Raw genomic sequence first — 19645 nt, forward strand, 5'->3', positions numbered from 1 at the left:
GTTCAAATGTGACCTCAAGACACTTACCAGTTGTGTGACCCTGAACAAGTCAATTAATCCCTGTTTGCTTCAGTTTCCTCATCTGTAAAGTGGGAATAATCATAGCATCTACCTCATAAGGTTGTGATAATTAAATGAGATGGTAACTGTAAAACACAGTGCCTGGCACACCGTGAGCACTATATAAATGTTGCTATTATTATTACCTTCCTCAAGAGCCCTTTCCTGATTTCGCCAGTCACTGACATCATTTCATAGTTCTATTCACTTATCTGGAGGATAGACTGTGTCACTTTTGTCTTCCTATCCCTAGCTTCTAACACAATGCCTAATACTTAGTAGGGACTTTAAAATGCTTGTTGATTGATTGAAGTTTGAACTTCAATTGGTAGGCAACAGACACAAAGATTAGTAAATAATATAATTGACTTTGTTTACAAGGAAAAGTTGCCAGAGGAGGAACGAACTCAGGAAGAGCTGTCCAGAGTCTATTTCAAATGGTTCAGGTGAGTCGAAACAAAGTACTGTACTAGGGTGATGGCAGCGGTGATAAAGTGGAGACCAACCAGTATAACTTGTCTGAGGTCCCCTTATCCCCTCCCCCCAAGAAAGAAGGCGCTGAAGCTCTGGGACAGTTGGGCGAATTCATAAGGGGGTGGCGGAGAGGCAGCTGTCCTTTAGATCGGCCGTGGGGGGCAGAAGAAGAGGGTAGGGGAGGCGCAGGCAGCAACAGGTGCATTGAGACTTGGCCCCACCCTTGCCTGACTGGGTCTGTCTCTCCCGTCCTTTCGCTTCCCTTTCTCCAGAGTGGGAATGGAAAGGCGGGGCCTAGGGTCTGTTCCCAGACTGATACCCCCTCCCCTCCTCAAATTCCCAAGGGAGATTGGGCAGGCGCCGGGTTTGGAGGGGGGAAGCATCCGGAGACAGTGCAATTTCACGGGGCCTCGGAGAGGCCAGGGATCCTGCGACGAAAAGGCTCAGTAGTGGGGTCTCAGTTCCCGAGGGAGGAGGAGGAGGAGGAGCGGGAGGTGGGAGCTGCCCCCTTCCCCCTACCTCAAGAGGGATAAAAAACACCAAAGTGGACCAACCGGCCAGGGTAGTAGGAGGGTGTGATTTACATAATGGGCGGGACCAGCCTGCTAGAGAATCCCTCCTTTATGCACGGGGGTGTGTGTGGGGGCAGTCTTAGGAATTTTCTGCTCCCCCTCTCCTCGGGGAAAACGAGGGTGAGCCCCTCCGTCGCTCTGATTGGCCGGAGTAAGGGGGTTCCCACAGTCTGGCCAATGAACTCGGGGCCCGCGTAAGGGGGGGGGGGGCGGTGCGGGGTGGCCCAGCACGAACCGGGTGAAGAGGCTGAGACTGGGGCGAAATCGAACTTCAACCCTGCGAAAGTCGAAGGCGCAGCCAGCGCTAGCGAGTCCGGGAGCGGCCGTGACTCACCCCACTCCCCGCACACGTACGCACCCCCCTGCCCCCCCCCCCCCCCCCCCCCCCCCCCCCTCCCTCCCTGGTCCCAGCTCTGCCTCTAGATCCTGTAACACTCCTCGTTTGCTACCTGGACTGACTGCCGCCTAGTTTGCTACCTGGACTGACTGCCGCCTCCGCCTCGTCCCTTCCGGGATCAGGTGGCTCTCGCACTCCCGATGTCTTAGCCCCGGATCCCCGGCCCGGGCCCCCTGCCCCCCGGCACGCAGCAGCTATGAAGGGCTTCCTGGAGCTGCAGGTATTGGGTTGGCTCCTCTACCTGGCCAGGGGCTCGGAGGTGGGCAGCTCGCAGGCAGGTAAGTGGGGGCTGCGGGCCGGGTGAAGCTGGGCGCTGCTGGGAGCTCCAAGTGCAGGGAGGACACGGGGTTTGGTGTGCCTGGGGAAGCTGGGGCTTGGGAGCCCCAGAAATTGAGGGGCCAGTGCCTGAAGCCGCCGTTCGGTCCCCTCTGGGTGGCCCCGCTCAGAAGCACTCGAAGCTTGGACTGGCTGAACCTCTCCCCAACCCTCCACCCCCGCCCGCCTTCTGAGGATCCTCCTGGGGAAACGACTGCTGCCTCAGTCCCCCAATATGATTTCAAGACTGCAAGGAACCCAGGCGTTCTAGGGGCCCCAGTTTGTAGAGATGATGAACTGAGATGGGGTATTCTGTTTTATTTTCTCGAGAGGTGAATCCGAATTTGGAACCTAACTTCTTTTCCCAGTCCCGTCTCCCTGGTTCCCCAGGTTTCAGGCACCGCCAGTTTCGGTGTTTTGCCGGCTCTGGGAGGAGCTAGGATAGGATTTGGGGGGGTGGAGGGGGCAGTTGTTCTCTAGTGTTGAAAAATAGGTCCGGGCCCCTCCCCTTCGTTGCTTGTTTGTGTGAGTGCTTCCAGGGGTGGGGGCGGGCTGGGTAGAGATTAGCCTGAGGGCCAAGTCCAGGTGATTGTGATAAAGAACTTCAGAAAACGACTCCAGTCTAGCAGATCGGTGCACCTCACGAAATTGAGACTTAGGCGAAAACGACCTCTTCAATTTCTTGCTTGCACTCGAGTCATGAAGGAAAAGGAGGCTTAGACAGGCTGTCTCCTCTCATAGAACTTAAGGAGGCAGTTCAGGAAGGACTGCCTCCCTCCCCCAGCCCCTTTCTTGGGGATCTTTGATCACTGCGTGCTGGTGGGATTTGAGGGGATCAAAGAATTAAGGATTCTACTGCCATCTCCCCCAGTTTGGGGCTTGGTGAATTTGTGTCCCACCCACAGCAGGGGTGAAGAGTGTGGGAGTGAGAAAAACACCTGTGTTTCCCCCACAGTTGCTGGGTCTAAATTTAACCTCTGGGACCTTGAATTGTGAACACTCCCAAGCTGGAAGAATGGAGGAGGGGTCTGGTGTAAGGGGTAATAGTTGCAGAAAAGAGGTGACAGTAGCTACTTCTTCAGACTCTGGGAATCTGAGAAGTTATCAGTAAAGAAACCAGGAGTTCTGGCCCCTAGCTCTTTTCCTGGGGGAGGAGAAAAGTGTGTGTGTGTGTGTGGGGGGGGGGGGTTGGCACTGGCCAGGCCTTCCTTTATCTGGATTTTCAGCCTCTGGGCATCCGGCCCCGTCTGGGTCGCACTATGGTCCCTTTGTCCTAACGCTGGTCAGGGGTAGGGGGATGTTGGAGTCGAGGTTCACGTTGAGGATTCCCAGGGGGAGTGGTAGGAGAGAACAGTTCCTTCCTGTCCCACAATATTGTCTTCCTAAGAGGGCTTTTGATTGATAACCTCTCCCTGTACTCCTGGATAATTTGGGGAGTTGGATGATCCCAACCCATCGCAAACACCTATTTTCTTCCTAGAAATGGCTGCAGTACTAACTTCAGACTCCTGGTCCTTTCTTCCTGCTTTCTTCCCCACCCCCATCTACTGCCCTTTGCTCCCTTTTTTTATGTGCAGTGGATTTTATTCTTGTGGGTAGGAGACAATGACTTCTAATTCTCTGCCCCTCTCCCCAAGCATACAAGAATCCATAAACATATATGTTGATGTGATTCTCTTTGGGGGAACGGAAGAGAGAGATTTTGGGAATGTCCTTTAACATGGGGTAGCCCAAGGCAATGTACCAGTGTACAAAAGCATTCCTAGAGTAGTTATGGCTGGTGGGGGGAAGGACACCATATATTCTCACTTATTTAAAAAAATATCTGGGTTTGTGATTTCATTCCTTTGGGAGTGAGGGATTCTCTCTCTACTGAGGCAGCTCAGAAACTCTTCTGACATTTATAATCTTAAAGAGTTGCCAAGGTGACTTGTCCAGTCACCCAACCAGTCTGTTTCCCAGGCTGGACTTGAACCTAGCTCTTCCTCACTCTGAGGCTGGCTCTCCAGCCACTAACTCCTGCTGCTCTCAGGGACATATTCTCAAGAACATCTCTGCACACCGACACACAAGCCTTTGCTTCATGGGTGTGGGGGAGGGCTCTGGTGAAGGGGCATCCTGTTAGCAAGGGAGGTAGAGGCAGTTAGTTCTAACCTGCTGGTATATGAGTCATCTCTCAGACAGAAGCAATGCAGGTCTCAGCCTTCCTTCTTGTCCCCTCCAAAAAGACAATGTTGATTCCTGGGTTCATGCTCATGTCCCTCTCATCTCCCCTCCCCCTTCTTAGTAATGGAATCCTGACCAGGAGAGTGGGGTGGGGATCTGTCAAGGGATCAGGTCTGGTATGGAGCTGGCAAGAGGGGGGTCTGTGGCTTCCATTCCCCACATGCCTTCATGCTTGCTTCCTGATGAGCTGGCAGTGCCCCCAAGGAAGACTAGTTACAAACAGGTGGTATCTCTGCTCCTGTCCCCAACTCCCAACACAGACTTTAACCCACTAGAAAAGGGAGGACTAGAGATCAAGGGGCAGAGATACCTTGAATTGTTCATCATTTCCCACCTCTAACTCATATTCCATTACATTTCTCTATTGCAATTTGTTTAGCCGTTTCTCCAACTTCTGGGCACCTAGTGGAAAGACACACATACTCAGTCTCCTCATGTGCCCCCAATATAGCTCATTCTCCCTTCTTCAGTCTAGGAGTGGCCTGTGTTGGAAAGCTCTTGAATTAAGCCTTCTTGTCCCCAAACAGTGTTTGGGAGGGGGAGTTTCCTGTTGTTTATCCCAATGGTTTTTGTCCTTGCTGAAAACTATGCAGGGTTCTGGGGAAGGGCAGAGGGATAGAGGACTGGGGCTGAAGGTAAGGGGATGGAGTTACAGTTGGATAAAGAATAGCAGAGGGGGTAGTGATAGGTGGAGCTAAGTTTTGGGAGGAAGGTATTGAGGGTGGTGCCTATTCTTCCAGCAAAAAAGACAAAGCTGCTATAGACCATTCTCTTTTCCCTCCAGTGAGGTCACTGTCTGAGCCTAGGGCTTGAAGGGGGGAGGGGGCAAGAGGAGGCTAGGGAAGAGGTGGGGGCTGCCCCCTTCTCTTGGACAGAATCAGCTCATTGTGGGATGGGCTATGGCCCTGGGTACTGCCCCCACTATACTTCCCCCACCCTTCCTCACCCACAGTGGACACAATGGGGGCTGTGTGTCTGGCCCCAAAGGGACCTTTATTTCAAGGACCCTGGGGCATAAGGGGGGGGGTGATAAAGAGCTGGGTGCCCGTAGAAGGAGGAGCAGAGCTGTAGCCCTCTTTTTCCTCCTCACCCTTCCCAATACTGAAAACCTAGCTCCCCCCCCCCAAAAAAAAATCTTGAAATAACAGTAGTTTCAGCTTGGTTAACCCCTTAATCCTCATACCTCATAGGTAAGATTTCCCAATGTCTCTTCTCTCACCTCTAGGAATTCTGATGTAAGGAAGTCCAATGTCCATTTCCTTCTCCTGCCCTCTCTCTTCTGCCACCTCCATTCCCCAAGAAATAAAGCAGAAAAGCCAGAAAACAATTTCCTTATCTATCCAATATTTAACTGCCACCAGAAGCCTGTATGTAGGGACTAGAAGAGTCCTATATCAGGATCTCTAAATCCTGAGCTTTCCACATTTCTCTCCTAACAGTGTGCCCAGGGACCCTCAATGGACTGAGTGTGACTGGTGATGCAGAAAACCAGTACCAGACACTGTACAAACTATATGATCGGTGTGAGGTCGTGATGGGAAACTTGGAAATTGTGCTTATAGGACATAGCCCTGATCTCTCCTTCCTGCAGGTGAGGAAACCTGAATGTCCTCCCCCCACACCCAATTGAAGATACAATCCTAACCTCTTTTCCTTTGGATCAGAGAATATTACCCCAACTTTTACTGGTTCCCCTTTTTTTCTTCCGTATGGAAAACCCCTTTTTTTCCTTTGGACCTATCTTCTCCCAACCTGTCCTCTTCCTTCCTACCCTGGCAACTGCATAGATGAGTACAAAATTTGGAAGGGGGGAGAGGAACAGAGGGCCCTTTGTAGATTTTCAGGTCGAGAAATGGAGTTCCCAAGAGAGTAGAATTAAGGGAAGGGATCCCTGTGGAAGGAGAAGAAGCCGTTGGGGAACAGGATAATCAATCTGGTTCTTAGCATTTGGACTCCCAGAGGTAGAGGGTCTAAAAATGATCCCCAAATCCAACTTCCTCCTGAATGAATACTCTGGGAGACCTGAAATGTCCCCTTCCTCCCCCACCTTGTCTCCTTGCTTTGCTTTTATGATTGGAGGAAAAGAGCTTGAGACTGTGTTTGATTGACGTGTATTCACACCTTCTCACTGATGCTCCTGTGTCCCAACACAGTGGATCCGGGAGGTAACAGGATACGTCCTCATCGCCATGAATGAGTTCTCTACTCTGCCACTCCCCAACCTTCGGGTGGTAAGGGGGGCCCAGGTCTATGACGGGAAGTTCGCTGTCTTTGTCATGCTCAACTACAACACCAACTCCAGCCATGCCCTCCGCCAGCTCCGGCTCAATCAGCTCACAGGTCAGTCATCCCGTTGCTGTCTTGTTCAACCCCGTGGGACTTTTCTTGGCAAAGAGACTGGAGTGGTGTGCCATCTCCTTCTCCAGCGTGTCCTCATTTTAGAGATGAGGAACTGAAGCAAATAAGGGCTTAAGTGATTTGCCCAGGGTCAAACAGCTAGTGTCTGAGGACAGATTTGAACTCAGATCTTCCTGACTCCAGACCCAGTGCCCTGTCCACTGCACCACCTACTTGCCCCTGCTAACTATTCCACTGACCACTTCTAAGCATTGCACTCACCCTTTTGACCAGTGCATTGGCCTTTCCAGATGACTACTAGCCACTCACTGACAGCTACCTATCTCTTCACACCTCTTCCCATCCCTGCTCATCTGAACTTTCTTCTGTTCTTAACTGCTCAATTAACCACCTATGAATACCAAACCTTTGGCCCCAAGCCCTTCACACAGGGGCCATAGGGAGTAACAGAGGTTGTATGCCTTTGCAGGGTTTGAGGGGAGTCATGGCTAAGATCTGGGCTTGAGCCTCAGACTCTGCCTATTTATTTGCATTTGAGGTTACTGTACTATGTTTACCCTGATTTTCTTCTTCCCCATGACTTCCCCACCCCCCAAACAGTCCTGATTTCTTGTATTTGTCGCCCTAGGGGAAAGCATGATGGTTAAATGTGACTTGGCTCACTTCTCTCCTGCCCTCAGCCTCTCCTCCTACTTCCTTATTGAAGTCAGTTGAAAAATAAACAGGCAGGGCAGCCTGGCATTGGAGAAGTGGGGAAAGCTGAGTCAGCCGAATCTTCAGCCTCCCCCTTGCTCTGCCTGTCTGCTACTGGCTAAACCAGATCTAGGACAGGTGTCTGAGGAAATAAGAGATGCTTCAGCCTCATTCCCTGTCCCCTATCCTCTTCTTGCAATTTGGGTCTCTTCTACCCACACCCCTGTATACTTTCAAGCATAATCTCAAAACCAGGAGAGACGTGTGTGGAAAACCTCTGGCAAGCAATTCAATTTGCTTCTGGAGATTTCAGCTCTACCCTCCCAATCTTTCCCTCTAGAGATCCTGGCTGGGGGTGTTTACATTGAAAGGAACGATAAACTTTGTCACATGGACACAATTGACTGGAGAGACATTGTGAGGGACCCACAAGCTGAGATTGTAGTCAAGAACAATGGAAAAAACTGTGAGTTACTCCCCCACATTCCCATTAAGTCTCCCCTCTAAAGGAGATTCCCCTCCAGTAAGCTCTCATCCTCAGTACCCTAACCCTAGATCCATGACATTGAACAGGTTCATCCTTCAGGATATTCCTCAGGCCCCAGGACAGACCAACATGTCCTACAAGTGGCTAAGTTCCCAGGATAAAATACTTCATAGTAGTCTAGTAGTGTTATCCCTTCCCTCTCAGGAAAGTTCCAAAAATTATCCTTCTGGATCCCTGGCACTTTTATCCAGCAGAATCTTAATAGTCATTCAACCATGGATATGTCAAACATGCATGCCTATCTCAACCAAGATCCTTCCCATTGGGTAGTCCTCTACCCTCACCTCTAAGTCCTGTTCTGTTGGCCTCACCTCCTGCTCAAGTCTACCCTCCCATCAAGTCTGACTGAGTATTTGAAGGTGTTAAGGAAAGGGGATAGAATGGGGAAAAGGAGAGACAGAGGGTGACTATCCTTCCTTGCTTTCTCACATTGGAGGGTACAACAGCACAAGACATAGGCAGAGATACTGATGGTTTCCTTGTGTCTGCCTCTTTCCTTAACCAGGTCCCCCTTGTCATGAGTCCTGTGGGGGAAAATGCTGGGGTCCTGGACCAGGAGACTGCCAAACACGTGTGTACCTTTCTTAAGCCCTTAAACTTCAATTTCCTAAACCTTCCTTTATGGCTTCAGCTAGCTAGTATGAAGACTTTAGTGTGAGTTCAACTAGCCAGGAGTTAGGGGGCAGGGTAATAAATGGGAAGATAATGGATGGGGACAGGGAGATACTGGTGGTCATGGCTTCTCTTCTTCTTTCCCTGACCAGTGACAAAGACAATCTGTGCCCCACAATGCAATGGCCACTGCTTTGGGCCCAATCCCAACCAGTGCTGCCATGATGAGTGTGCAGGTGGATGTGGAGGTCCCCGGGAGACAGACTGCTTTGTATGTACTGGGGTGATGGCTGGGTCCCTTTTTAGTGTGCCCCAGCCTGGCACACAAAGTGTTGGAGGGAGGCCTGGTGGCTGGGGGACTATATGGGTGGGCAAGTATTCCTCCATCCTGACTCTGCCCTTTTTCGTAGGCATGCCGACACTTCAATGACAGTGGAGCCTGTGTGTCTCTGTGCCCACTGCCCCTTGTCTACAACAAGCTCACCTTCCAACTAGAGCCCAATCCTCACACTAAATACCAGTATGGAGGGGTCTGTGTGGCCAGCTGTCCCCGTAAGTGGCTGCAACAAGGAAACCTGGGCAGAAATTAGTGGACTAGAAACAGGGAAAGTCACTCTATGGAGACAGTGACAAGTCAAGTGGAGAGGAAAGTTATAAAAGGGAGAGACACATGGACTATGACCCCCATGAGGGACTCTTCGGGAGGAGATCAGGGGATTTTTGCCAAGGACATGAAGTAAAGGGGACTGCAAGAACCTCCACTGGAGGCAATCAGGATGCCCAAGAGGGTGGCAGGGATTCCCTCTTCTCCCAGTGTATTAGACAGCAGAAGGAACACTGGTTTGGGAGACAGACAACCTTAGTTTGAATCTTGGCTCTGCCACTCACAGCCCATGGCCTTCTGTGAGTGACTTCAGCTCTTTGCCCAGAGTTCCTTTATCTGCAAAATGGAGGACATGCCCACTGAGGTCCCATTCAGCTTTCAATCCTAGGAAGGGCTGACAGAGGGTAGAATTTGCCCTTTCTCATTTTCCTTGCTCTCTTCTTTCCTTGCACAGATAACTTTGTGATAGATCACACTTCCTGTGTCAGGGCCTGTCCTGGGGACAAGATGGAGGTAGAAAAGAATGGGCTGAAGATGTGTGAGCCCTGTGGCGGACTGTGTCCAAAAGGTGAGGCAGTCGTGGTGTTGGGGATAAAAGTTTTGTTCCCCCAAGTGTCCTTTTCATGCTTCCCATCAGAGCCCTCTAAATTTCCTTTGTCTCCTCCCCGTCCTGTTTATGTCTGCAGCCTGTGAGGGGACAGGCTCAGGTAGCCGGTTTCAGACTGTGGATTCTAGCAACATTGATGGGTTCGTGAACTGTACCAAGATTTTGGGAAACCTGGACTTCCTTATCACTGGCCTCCAAGGGTTAGAGTCTTCCCTTCTTCAAACCTCTCTTGGGTTCTCCCACGCCCTTAACTCACCTCCTCACCCCAGCTCTAACAGAAGAAATGATCATGTGACACCAATAAGGCAATCTGTTCCTCTGATATCCCTACTGCATGCTTATCTCTCCTGGGCTCAAACACTTCCTATGAGGAGGGACTGGTGCTTTTCAGGGTGGGGATGGGGGGCAGCTTATTCTAAAGGCTGGGTGGCTGTGATTGTTAGAAAGCTCTTGCTTATGCTAATTCCTATAATTTTCATCCATTTCAGCCTAGTTCTGGTCCTTAGAATAAAGTATGATCTAATCCCTCCTTCAGCTCACCTTAAAAATATTTGAAGAAAACTTGTTTTCCCTTGTCTTCCCCAGAGACCCCTGGCACAACATACCTGCCTTGGATCCTGAGAAACTCAACGTCTTCCAGACGGTTCGGGAGATTACAGGTAAATGGCGTCAGGGAAGAAGGGATGTGTCTCCAGGGAAACAAGTATCGAAGGAACATTGGCAGGGTACACAGTAATCCTAGGGAGGAGCAACTGTACCCTAGCTGCTCGGGGAGAGTCATGAGCAAGTGACAAGGTGCAGAGGGCAGAGTGCATAAGAAAAGCCTCCTTCCTCCGCAGGTTACCTGAACATCCAGTCCTGGCCTCCCCACATGCACAACTTTAGTGTCTTCTCCAACCTGACAACCATAGGTGGCCGAAGTCTCTACAAGTAAGTCTGTGAAGAAGGCGGTATTGTTGGACACGGGAACTATTCTTGGGTTGGGGAGGTCACCTTTTGGCATCAGGCTTGCCCATAATGCCTTCTGAGGAATAAGCAGGAGGAATTTGGGGTCATTGGGCAAAAAGAAAGAGTTCCCATTCAGTAGTCATGGCCCCCCGGTGCTCACCTTTTTCTTTTTTTTTTTTTTTTGCTTTTTGGAGGGCAATCGGGGTTAAGTGACTTGGCCAAAGTCACACAGCTAGATTTTTGTGTTGTGTCTGAGGCTGAATTTGAACTTGGGTCCTCCTGACTCCAGGGCTGGTGCTGTAGTCACTGAGCCACCTAGCCTCTCCTCACCTTTTTCTCTGAGGCATCCTTCCTTATACTGTCATTCCCATCCCCAGTCGAGGCTTCTCACTATTGATCATGAAAAACGTGAATGTGACATCATTGGGACTCAGGTCCCTGAAAGAAGTTAGTGCTGGGCGTATTTATATCAGTGCCAACCGGCGGCTTTGCTACTACCATTCTCTGAACTGGACCAGGCTGCTTCGGGGACCAAAGGAGGGGAGGCTGGATATCAAGCACAATCGCCCCAAAAAGGACTGTGGTAAGGAAGGCGGGAAGTGAAGGCCTGAGGGGACAGGCAGTGGTGATATGGAAGTTCCAAGGGGATGGGGAGGTAAAATAGGAGAAAAATTTCTGAGCTGGAGATTGTGGGACCTAAGGTCAAGTAGAGTGGTTGGCATTTGGTGGACAGACTGCGGAGTACTCTTGTGACCGACCCACTTCTCCTTCTTCTCTTTCTCCAGTGGCAGAGGGTCGAGTGTGTGACCCACTGTGCTCATCTGGGGGTTGCTGGGGCCCTGGTCCTGGCCAGTGCTTATCCTGTCAAAACTATAGCCGAAGGGGTGTCTGTGTGACCCAATGCAACTTCCTTAATGGGTACTTCAGAGGCTGGAAGGGGGTCATGGCGGGGGTACAGCCAATGGAGGGGCACAATGAGGGGCTGTGTGTCATGGGGAAAGCTGGGTGCATCTCCTATGGCAACTTTTTGCCTTTTGATGGGGTGGGTATTACATAGAGCTGGAGGTGGGGGAAGAGCTTATGGAGGACAGAACCTGAAAATGATGCTGTCTTCTTGGGCCCACCTCCAGAGAACCCCGAGAGTTTGCTCATGAGGATGAATGCTTCTCCTGCCATCCTGAGTGCCAACGTGTGGAGGGCAATGTCACCTGCTATGGTTCGGTACAGTATAAATCCCAGAATTCCTTGGAGAGGAAGGGACTACTCAAGGGCCTGGATAGCATAGGCCTGGCAGGAAATCAATCAGTCAACAAACATTTACTAAAGCGTCCAATAGGATGCTGTGTGCTAAGAATACCAGTGCAGAAGTGGGACAGGCCCTGCCCTCCCCAGGCTTAAACCATGTTGGTTTTGGGAGGTAGAAGTGATGATTGTCTGGATCCCTCAGCCAGGGTAGGAAACCTCCTGGATGAGCTCAAAGGATCCTCAGGCTTCAGCCGTTCTTGACCTTTTCTTCCACCTCCACTAGGGCTCCGATGCTTGTGCTCAGTGTGCCCACTTCCGGGATGGACCACACTGTGTGAGCAGCTGCCCCCACGGCCTCGTGGGTGCCAAAGGACCCATCTACAAGTACCCAGATGCTCATCGAGAATGTCTACCTTGCCATGAGAACTGCACTCAGGGGTCAGTGAAGAAAAAGAGGCTGGGGAGGGAAAGGGGGAGGTCACTAAGTCAAGAGGTAAAAAGATTAGGGAGGAGAAAGAGGAACCAAACCCAACAAGCTGAGAGATTTTTCCAAAAGACTCATGATGGAAAATGCTATGTACATCAGAGAAAGAACTATGGGGTCTGAATGTACATCCAAGCATACTATCTTCTCTTTTCTTTTCTTTCTCCTGGTTTTTCCCTATTGTTCTGATTCTTCTTTCACTACATGACTATGTATGGACTATATCAGATTGATGCCATCTTGGGGAGGGGGGAAAATTTAAAGCCCAAAATCTTACAGAAGTGAATATTAGGGCGGCTAGGTGGCAAAGTAATTGAAGTGCCAGCCCCGGAGTCAGGGGTATTTGAGTTCGTTTCCAGCCTCAGACACTTAACACCCACACAAAAAAACTAGCCGTGTAACCTTGGGCAAGTTACTTAACCCCAATTGCCCTCCAAAAGGCGCAAAAAAAAAAAGTGAATGTTAAAGACTAAAAATAATAGATTAAAAAAAAACAAACTGAGTGATTTAAGAGGGCTGGAATGAAGAGGTCTATCCCACCACAGAAACCATCCCTAGGCCAGAAAAGGAAAAGTGGGACCCAGAGAGAAAAGAAGGGATCAGAGAATCAAGACTCATTGATAAATCAGATGAAATATGGACTCCAGTGTGGGCAAACCCTTGGAGGTCCTGGGACAAGAGCTGATAGAATGGAATGCCAGTTGTCCAAGTCCCCAGCTAAGGAGGTCTCATTCTGCTCCAGGTGTAAGGGACCAGAGCTCCATGACTGCTTGGGACAACCACAGGCCATAAGCAGGTAGGCTGGAGTTCAGTGATTATAAGAGATTTTCAGGAGGGCAGGGAAGGGAAGGGAAAAGGAAGTCTCTGAAAGAACCCAGGGACTGGTATTTTTATCCTCCCCTCTAAAACGATAGACATAGGCTGGATTATCCAGGGATAAATTAACTTTTTGCATTTACAGATGACAATGTCTATAGGCTAGTTTATGGGGGTGGGGTGGGACAGTGGGGGGTCTTTCACTGGCTTCTCCCATGCTGTAGGGTTGCAATTTATATGCAGAAGCTGCATTCTCAGGTTAAGCTTTATTTCCTTTGTCCTACAGTAAGACCCATGTGGCTGTGGGTCTAGCTGTGGTAGCAGGGCTGATAGTGATCACCTTGGTCTTACTACTTACCTTGCTCTACCTTCGAGGGAGAAAGATCCAGAATAAGAGAGCAATGAGACGCTACCTGGAGAGGGGTGAGGTGAATGCTCCTTCCTGTACTTAAGGGACCCCAACAGTTCCCACTAGAGACCCCCTCCCCAACATTCTGTTGAGCCATTCTCAGTCAGCTCTTAATCCTCTCCCTTCAAGGAAACAGAGTGATACAGTGGTAAGGAAAGCTGACTGTAAAACAGTGATAAGTCTGGCTCTATCTCACAGAGGTTGCAAGGCTACAATGAAATAATGCATGTGAAAGTACTTGTAAAATGGTATACAAGAAAGTCATCTAAACAGACTTCTTTCCCTTCCCTCCTCCCCCTCCCAGCTACTTACCTCCCTGCTCCCCCCTCCAAAGTCCTTGTTAACACCCTCTCCTGATCCCTGACACCATGGAAATAATACTTTCTCTGCCAGAGCCCTTACTACATAACCTCCAATCCTGACAGCTTTCAGTATTTCCTATCTCCCAACATGTTTATGATGTTTCTTAGAAATGGTAACTTTCTTCTTCCTTTCACCACTGGGGGTTTTAGTTGCCCCTTCACCCATTGCTGTCCTGTTGCACATGGCAAAAGGATTCAGCCCAGAAAGAGGTTTTCCTGACTGCTCCCCTCTGTCACCTACAGAGCCTGGAGCCTCTGGACCCTGGTGAAAAGGCCAACAAGGTCTTGGCTCGAATTTTCAAGGAGACAGAGCTGAGGAAACTCAAAGTGCTTGGCTCAGGCGTCTTTGGAACTGTGCACAAGGTGAGGGGAGCACAGAAATTCCTGAGGAGGGAGTGTGAGGTATAGGGGCCAGAAAAGCAGGAGGGATCAATGGCAGGGGGAGAATATCAAGAGCTGGAGGAAAGGACTTGATCTTCCCTGTGTCAAAACAAAAGCATTGAAATCCTGCTTCTGTTGTGTAATGCCTGTGTGACTTTGGACAAGTCCCTTGCCCTGTCTCTGGGCCTCTTTTCTCATCTGTAAAATGAAGATGTTGGGCTGGGTGATTTCTAAGGTCACTTACAACTCCAAAATCACAATATCCCAGGGTATATGGATCCCAGAGGGTGAATCCATCAAGATCCCAGTCTGCATTAAGGTCATTGAAGACAGGAGTGGACGGCAGAGTTTCCAGGCTGTGACTGATGTGAGTGGATGAAACCTGGGGGTGGTGCTCAAGGGAAGAGCAGCATTAGGAAGGCAAGGGGGGAGAGAGGTTGTATTTCTGGGTTAGAAATAATAGTATGAGGGGTGGCTAGGTGGCGAACTGAATAGAGGACCGGCCCTGGAGTCAGGAGGACCTGAGTTCAAATCTGGCCTCAGACCCTTAACACAAAAACTATCCATGTGACCTTGGGCAAGTCACTTTACCCCAACTGCCCTCCGAAGAAAAAAAAAAGAAATAATAGTATGCCACTATTAGCCGTATTAATATATGAAAATATGTTTGAGAGTCTTCTAGTACATTTGTCCTTTGTCTAAATCCACTGTCCTTTAGCACATGTTAGCCATTGGCAGCTTGGATCATACCCACATCGTTCGGCTGTTGGGGCTATGCCCAGGGTCATCTCTGCAGCTGGTCACCCAATTTCTGCCAATGGGATCACTGCTAGACCATGTACGACAACATCGGGGGGCTCTGGGACCACAGTTACTGCTCAACTGGGGTGTGCAAATTGCCAAGGTAAGAGGTCCTCAGGGGGTACCCAGCTCTTAAAGAATTAGTGGGGAGGTTGACTGAGGCCCTAAGAATCCAGGGCTGGCCCTGGATCTTAGAACCCCTCCCCCAAAGTTCCCTCCTGCCCTTGTAGGGTATGTACTACCTGGAGGAACATGGCATGGTGCACAGAAACCTGGCTGCCCGAAATGTGCTGCTTAAGTCCCCAAGTCAGGTGCAGGTTGCTGACTTTGGGGTGGCTGACCTCCTACCACCGGATGATAAACAACTATTGCACAGTGAGGCCAAGGTAAGGGGTGGGAAAAAAAATCCAGAAGGCACTGGGGCCAAAGTAATAGGGACTGATCAAGAAAGTACATGGTGGGCTCCAAAGGGGGGGGAGAACCTGGGACAGGAGAAAGCTGGGTTGAGAAGGCAATGGGTATTGGTATGGAGGAAGAAGGGTGTTAGGAGGATTGACTGATGACATTCCCTCCACTTCCAACTCACCAGACACCAATCAAGTGGATGGCCCTGGAGAGTATCCATTTTGGAAAATACACACACCAGAGTGATGTCTGGAGTTATGGTCAGTACTCACCCTTCCCACATCACCACCCATCCCACACATTTTAAATGTCTTTCAAACTCTCACAGCTGCCCTCCAAGACACTTTGTAAAATTACCTCCAGATTCCTGTCTTACCACCCATTTCACCACCCTCCGTGTTGTGTCTGCTGCCTCTACCTGACTCACACTTTGTTTGGCCAGGGGTAACAATATGGGAACTGATGACATTTGGGGACATACCCTATAAAGGACTTCGACTGGCTGAAGTCCCTGACCTGCTGGAGAAGGGAGAGCGTCTGGCACAGCCACAGATTTGTACTATTGATGTCTACATGGTCATGGTTAAGTGTGAGTCATCAATTCTCTCCCAATCTGTGCTCTCTCCGTGTCTTCACTGACCCTGACCCTTCTGACCTTCCACTGGGACTTGACTAATAATACCCTCTTGTTTCACTTATCTCAACACAAGGCTGGATGATAGATGAGAACATACGACCGACATTCAAAGAACTGGCTAATGAATTCACCAGAATGGCCCGGGATCCCCCTCGATATTTGGTCATCAAGGTGAGAAGGTAGCCCTTGGATGGAGATAAAGGGAAGGACTAAAGCCACAGTCACATTCATGACCTATCCCTCAATTCCCAACAGAGGGACAGTGGTTCTGGGCTGCCTCCCGGAGCAGAGCCACCTGCTCTGACTGACAAGGAACTGGAGGAGGTAGAGACACTGGAGCCGGAGCCGGAGCTGGAGCTGGAGCTGGAGCTGGAGCTGGAGGAGGAAGAACTGGCCAACACACTAGGCTCTGCCCTCAGCCTGCCCGTCGGCACACTGTCCAGGCCACGTGGGGTAAAGCATTCCCTTCTCCCCCTTCCAGGGCCATACAGCATAACACTGAATGTATGCAGAACTGAGGTGTTCATAAACATCCCTGTTCTGGGGTGCCACTCTTGTCTTCTCCCTTTTCTTTTCTCCCCAGAGTCAGAACTTTCTGAGTCCTTCATCTGGATACATGCCAATGAACCAGAGCAATCTTGGAGGGACCAGACAGGTAAGACTTTGCTATCCACGTGTGGAAGGCTATTGGGAGAGACAGGGGTCCACTATAGAGAAAAGGCATTAGGGACTGAGGGCTTAAACTATAACATCCAGGGGCCAAATAAACCATCAGTGAGTTTATAGGCGGAACCACCAAGCCAGGTAAGCCTAATTCTGTCTTTCCTTATCCATTTCCTTCCTTAGGGGTCTGTGATTCGTGGGAGCAGTGAGCAGTGCCCCTGCCCGACTTCTCTACTCCAGAACCCACGAGGCCGACTTGCATCAGAGTCATCAGAAGGCCGGGGGACAAGCTCTGAGGCTGAGCTGCAAGAGTCAGAATCTGTGTGTGGAAGCCGGAGCCCTCGGCCTCGAGGGGACAGCGCCTACCATTCCCAGCGCCACAGCCTGCTCACCCCGCTCACCCCGCCAGGGCTAGAGGAAGAGGATGTCAATGGCTATGTTATGCCCGACACACACACCAAAGGTGCCTGAATTGGGGTGGGGGTCCTCGTTTATGTGATCCTCTCCTATCCTGCCCTTTTCCACACCTCACTCCATCCACAAAATGCTCAGGACACCTTCCCCCAGCCCTGAACGCTCTTTCTCTACTCCTACTGCCCCAGGGATTCCCCCTTCCCGGGATGGCACGCTGTCATCATCTGTGGGCCTCAGTTCCATCCTGGGCACCGAAGAGGAAGAGGATGAGGATGAGGAATATGAATACATGAATCGCAGAAGAAAGCAGAGTCTGCCACGACCCCCGAGGCCGGGATCTCTGGAAGAGCTGGGCTATGAGTACATGGATGTGGGCTCGGACCTCAGTGCCTCCTTGGGCAGTACCCACAGCTGCCCACTCCACCCTGTGCCCATCATGCCTGCCACAGGAACTACTCCTGATGAGGATTATGAGTATATGAATCGCCGCCATGGTGGAGGAACTGGCGGGGGAGATTATGCAGCCATGGGGGGTTGCCCAGCAGCTGAGCAAGGGTATGAGGAAATGGGATCCTTTCAGGGCCCTGGGCACCATGCCCCCTGCATCCACGAAGCCCACCTTAAGCCTCTTCGAAGCCGGGAGGCCACCCACTCTGCCTTTGACAACCCTGACTACTGGCACAGCCGGCTTTTCTCCAAGGCCAGTGCTCAGGGGACATAACCCTTCCTCCCTACTGTACTCAGGAGGCTTTTTATGGCAGCTGGCACCTCTAGAGGGCACCCCCTCTCTTCTACCCTTTCAGTTCGATCTTCCAGTGTTCCCCCTATTCTCAGGCTCTCCTCCCATTCCCTGGAGGTTGTCTCCCTTCATTCACACTTGATTGGAGTGGGGCAACTTTAAAATAATTTCCTCCCCCCACCAACAAAATGTATGTGGTATTGCCAATTCTGCACTTTCTTCTCTAGCTCCTCCTCCAAAAGATCTGTAAGGGTGGGAGGGTTTCCTCTATACTGTGTGCCATAACCAGTTCCCTTAGGGGGAATCCCTGGAGATATGAAGAATTAATCCCTCTGTCCTTATTCCTCTGTCCAGATTTTCCAGTGGATATGTCTGGGCTCTCAAGTAATCCTGTGTAAAGTGTGGCTACTTGGTAGAGAGAGGGACAATTTATTCCCCACCTACCCACACCAGGCTGGCAGAAGGCAGGAGCTGGACCAGCTACTTACTACCTCCCCTATTCAACACCGCTTAAAGGACAGAGAAAGGAAGGAGAGGGTAAAGAACACTATGAAGACAAAGCGCTTAAGTGATTTTCTTTTAAGTTTACCATAAGTTTGACCAAAGTATTCATACATACATGAAGCTGGAACAGTAGAGAAGGTTGACCAGAAGGGAAGGACCTCGCTCCATTCACATTTATACTTAACCATGCTTCTGTGCATGTGGAAAAAAAAAAAGCTACCTTCATATAATCCAAGGGCTTCCTATTACCCAAAGCAATTCATCAGACTCCTAAAAGCAATTTTCCTGGGCCATGCCCAAACCAGTGATAGTGAGGGGCCCCTCCAATTGGTATGGTAGGAGGGTCCAAACTCCTCAACACCCATCTCTTTTTGGGGAGAATGGGAGTGGGGCTGAGAATCTCAGGTGTGTCACTGAAGGAGCTGTATTTTTTTTTGTTTGTTTTTATACATGTTTGAATAAAAATACCAAAGTTACCATCTTCCTATATATGACTATTGGGAATGTACATGTGGGATTTGGTGAGAAAACCCGTCTTAACTTCTGTACCCCTATCACAACTCTCAAGTCCCTGATAAGGAAAAATCATGCAAACTGAGCGTTTTAAGGCTATCGGGTCAATCCATAGGCATCTATTAACCTAATTTAGCTTACGGATTCAGAGCGTGTTTAAAATAGGGATATGAACGTCATTAAGGTTAAGTGACTTGTCCACGGACACGTGGGCTGGAGCTCCTGATTCCGGATCCAAAACTTCGTCTGGCCCCCAAATCCGACCCCTGCCTCCACAAGGGGCCAGCCCTGAGCGCTCGTGCGGCCTCCCCGCTGATCTCCCGTGGGGATCCCGTGTGTGTCGGCTGTGTGCACGCTGCCTCCCTCCCATCAGAGCTGGGCCGGGTTCTTGCTTTTCTCTGTAGCCGCAACGTTCAGCACAGAGCATGGCACACAGGAGGTGCTAGTTCGGAGCGCCCACGACAAGCCGCCCGGGCCGGGCCTCCTCGGGCCAGCTCTCAGAGCTCCGGTCTGGGGCCCTGACGCTGCCCCGCTCCGTCGGCCCCAGGAGAGGCTGCCCAGGACCGAGCAGAAGCCGTGCATGAGCTGCGGCTCCCTGCCAGGCCCGGAGCCGGGACATCAAAAAGAACCACCGCTTCGGACCTCAAAGGACCCAGGTTCGGAAACCTGGCTGGGCCATGTGCTTCACGTGTGACTGTGGGCAGGCCACTTGGCCTCTCGGGGCCTCAGTTTTCTCCTCTGGCAGTCCTGGCAGCTCTGGAGCCAGGACCGGCCCTTCCAGACTCCCGACCGGCTGGTTCAGGCGGAACTGGCCGGGCCAGCACAGGTGGCCCCCGAGCGGAGGCAGGTAAGGAGCCCC

At 50.7% G+C, this 19645-nt stretch overlaps 1 protein-coding gene across 2 annotated transcripts; it reads left to right on the forward strand.

Moving 5' to 3' along the window:
- The first annotated feature begins 306 nt into the window (after window positions 1–306).
- On the forward strand, window positions 307–18749 carry ERBB3 (erb-b2 receptor tyrosine kinase 3). 2 transcript variants are annotated; one of them, XM_069079103.1, is made up of 28 exons: window positions 307–506; window positions 5484–5635; window positions 6198–6384; window positions 7436–7561; window positions 8148–8213; window positions 8407–8525; window positions 8665–8806; window positions 9313–9426; window positions 9545–9665; window positions 10051–10124; window positions 10305–10395; window positions 10791–10996; window positions 11199–11331; window positions 11544–11634; window positions 11942–12096; window positions 12885–12938; window positions 13245–13386; window positions 13973–14092; window positions 14379–14477; window positions 14829–15014; window positions 15142–15297; window positions 15501–15576; window positions 15759–15905; window positions 16027–16124; window positions 16209–16406; window positions 16537–16608; window positions 16800–17079; window positions 17219–18749. In XM_069079103.1, the coding sequence occupies exons 2-28, from the start codon at window positions 5579–5581 to the stop codon at window positions 17749–17751; spliced, it is 3843 nt and encodes a 1280-aa protein (XP_068935204.1). In that variant the 5' UTR covers window positions 307–506; window positions 5484–5578; the 3' UTR covers window positions 17752–18749. The 2 variants fall into 2 exon arrangements, with proteins under 2 accessions (XP_068935204.1, XP_068935197.1); XM_069079096.1 differs by lacking the exon at window positions 307–506 and adding an exon at window positions 1501–1781.
- Window positions 18750–19645: the final 896 nt, after the last annotated feature.

Source organism: Petaurus breviceps, unplaced genomic scaffold, assembly GCF_028583685.1.
Source record: "Petaurus breviceps papuanus isolate PSGF00001 unplaced genomic scaffold, PetGlider_PUasm1.0 154, whole genome shotgun sequence".
NCBI lineage: Eukaryota > Metazoa > Chordata > Mammalia > Diprotodontia > Petauridae > Petaurus > Petaurus breviceps.

Excerpts from the sequence above, each read along its gene's own strand:
- ERBB3 (XM_069079096.1), top strand. The coding sequence starts at position 1,700 with ATGAAGGGCTTCCTGGAGCTGCAGGTATTGGGTTGGCTCCTCTACCTG. Across the intron at positions 7,562-8,147 it reads CAAGAACAATGGAAAAAACT|GTCCCCCTTGTCATGAGTCC; the intron begins GTGAGTTACTCC and ends TTCCTTAACCAG. Across the intron at positions 14,478-14,828 it reads GTTTCCAGGCTGTGACTGAT|CACATGTTAGCCATTGGCAG; the intron begins GTGAGTGGATGA and ends ACTGTCCTTTAG.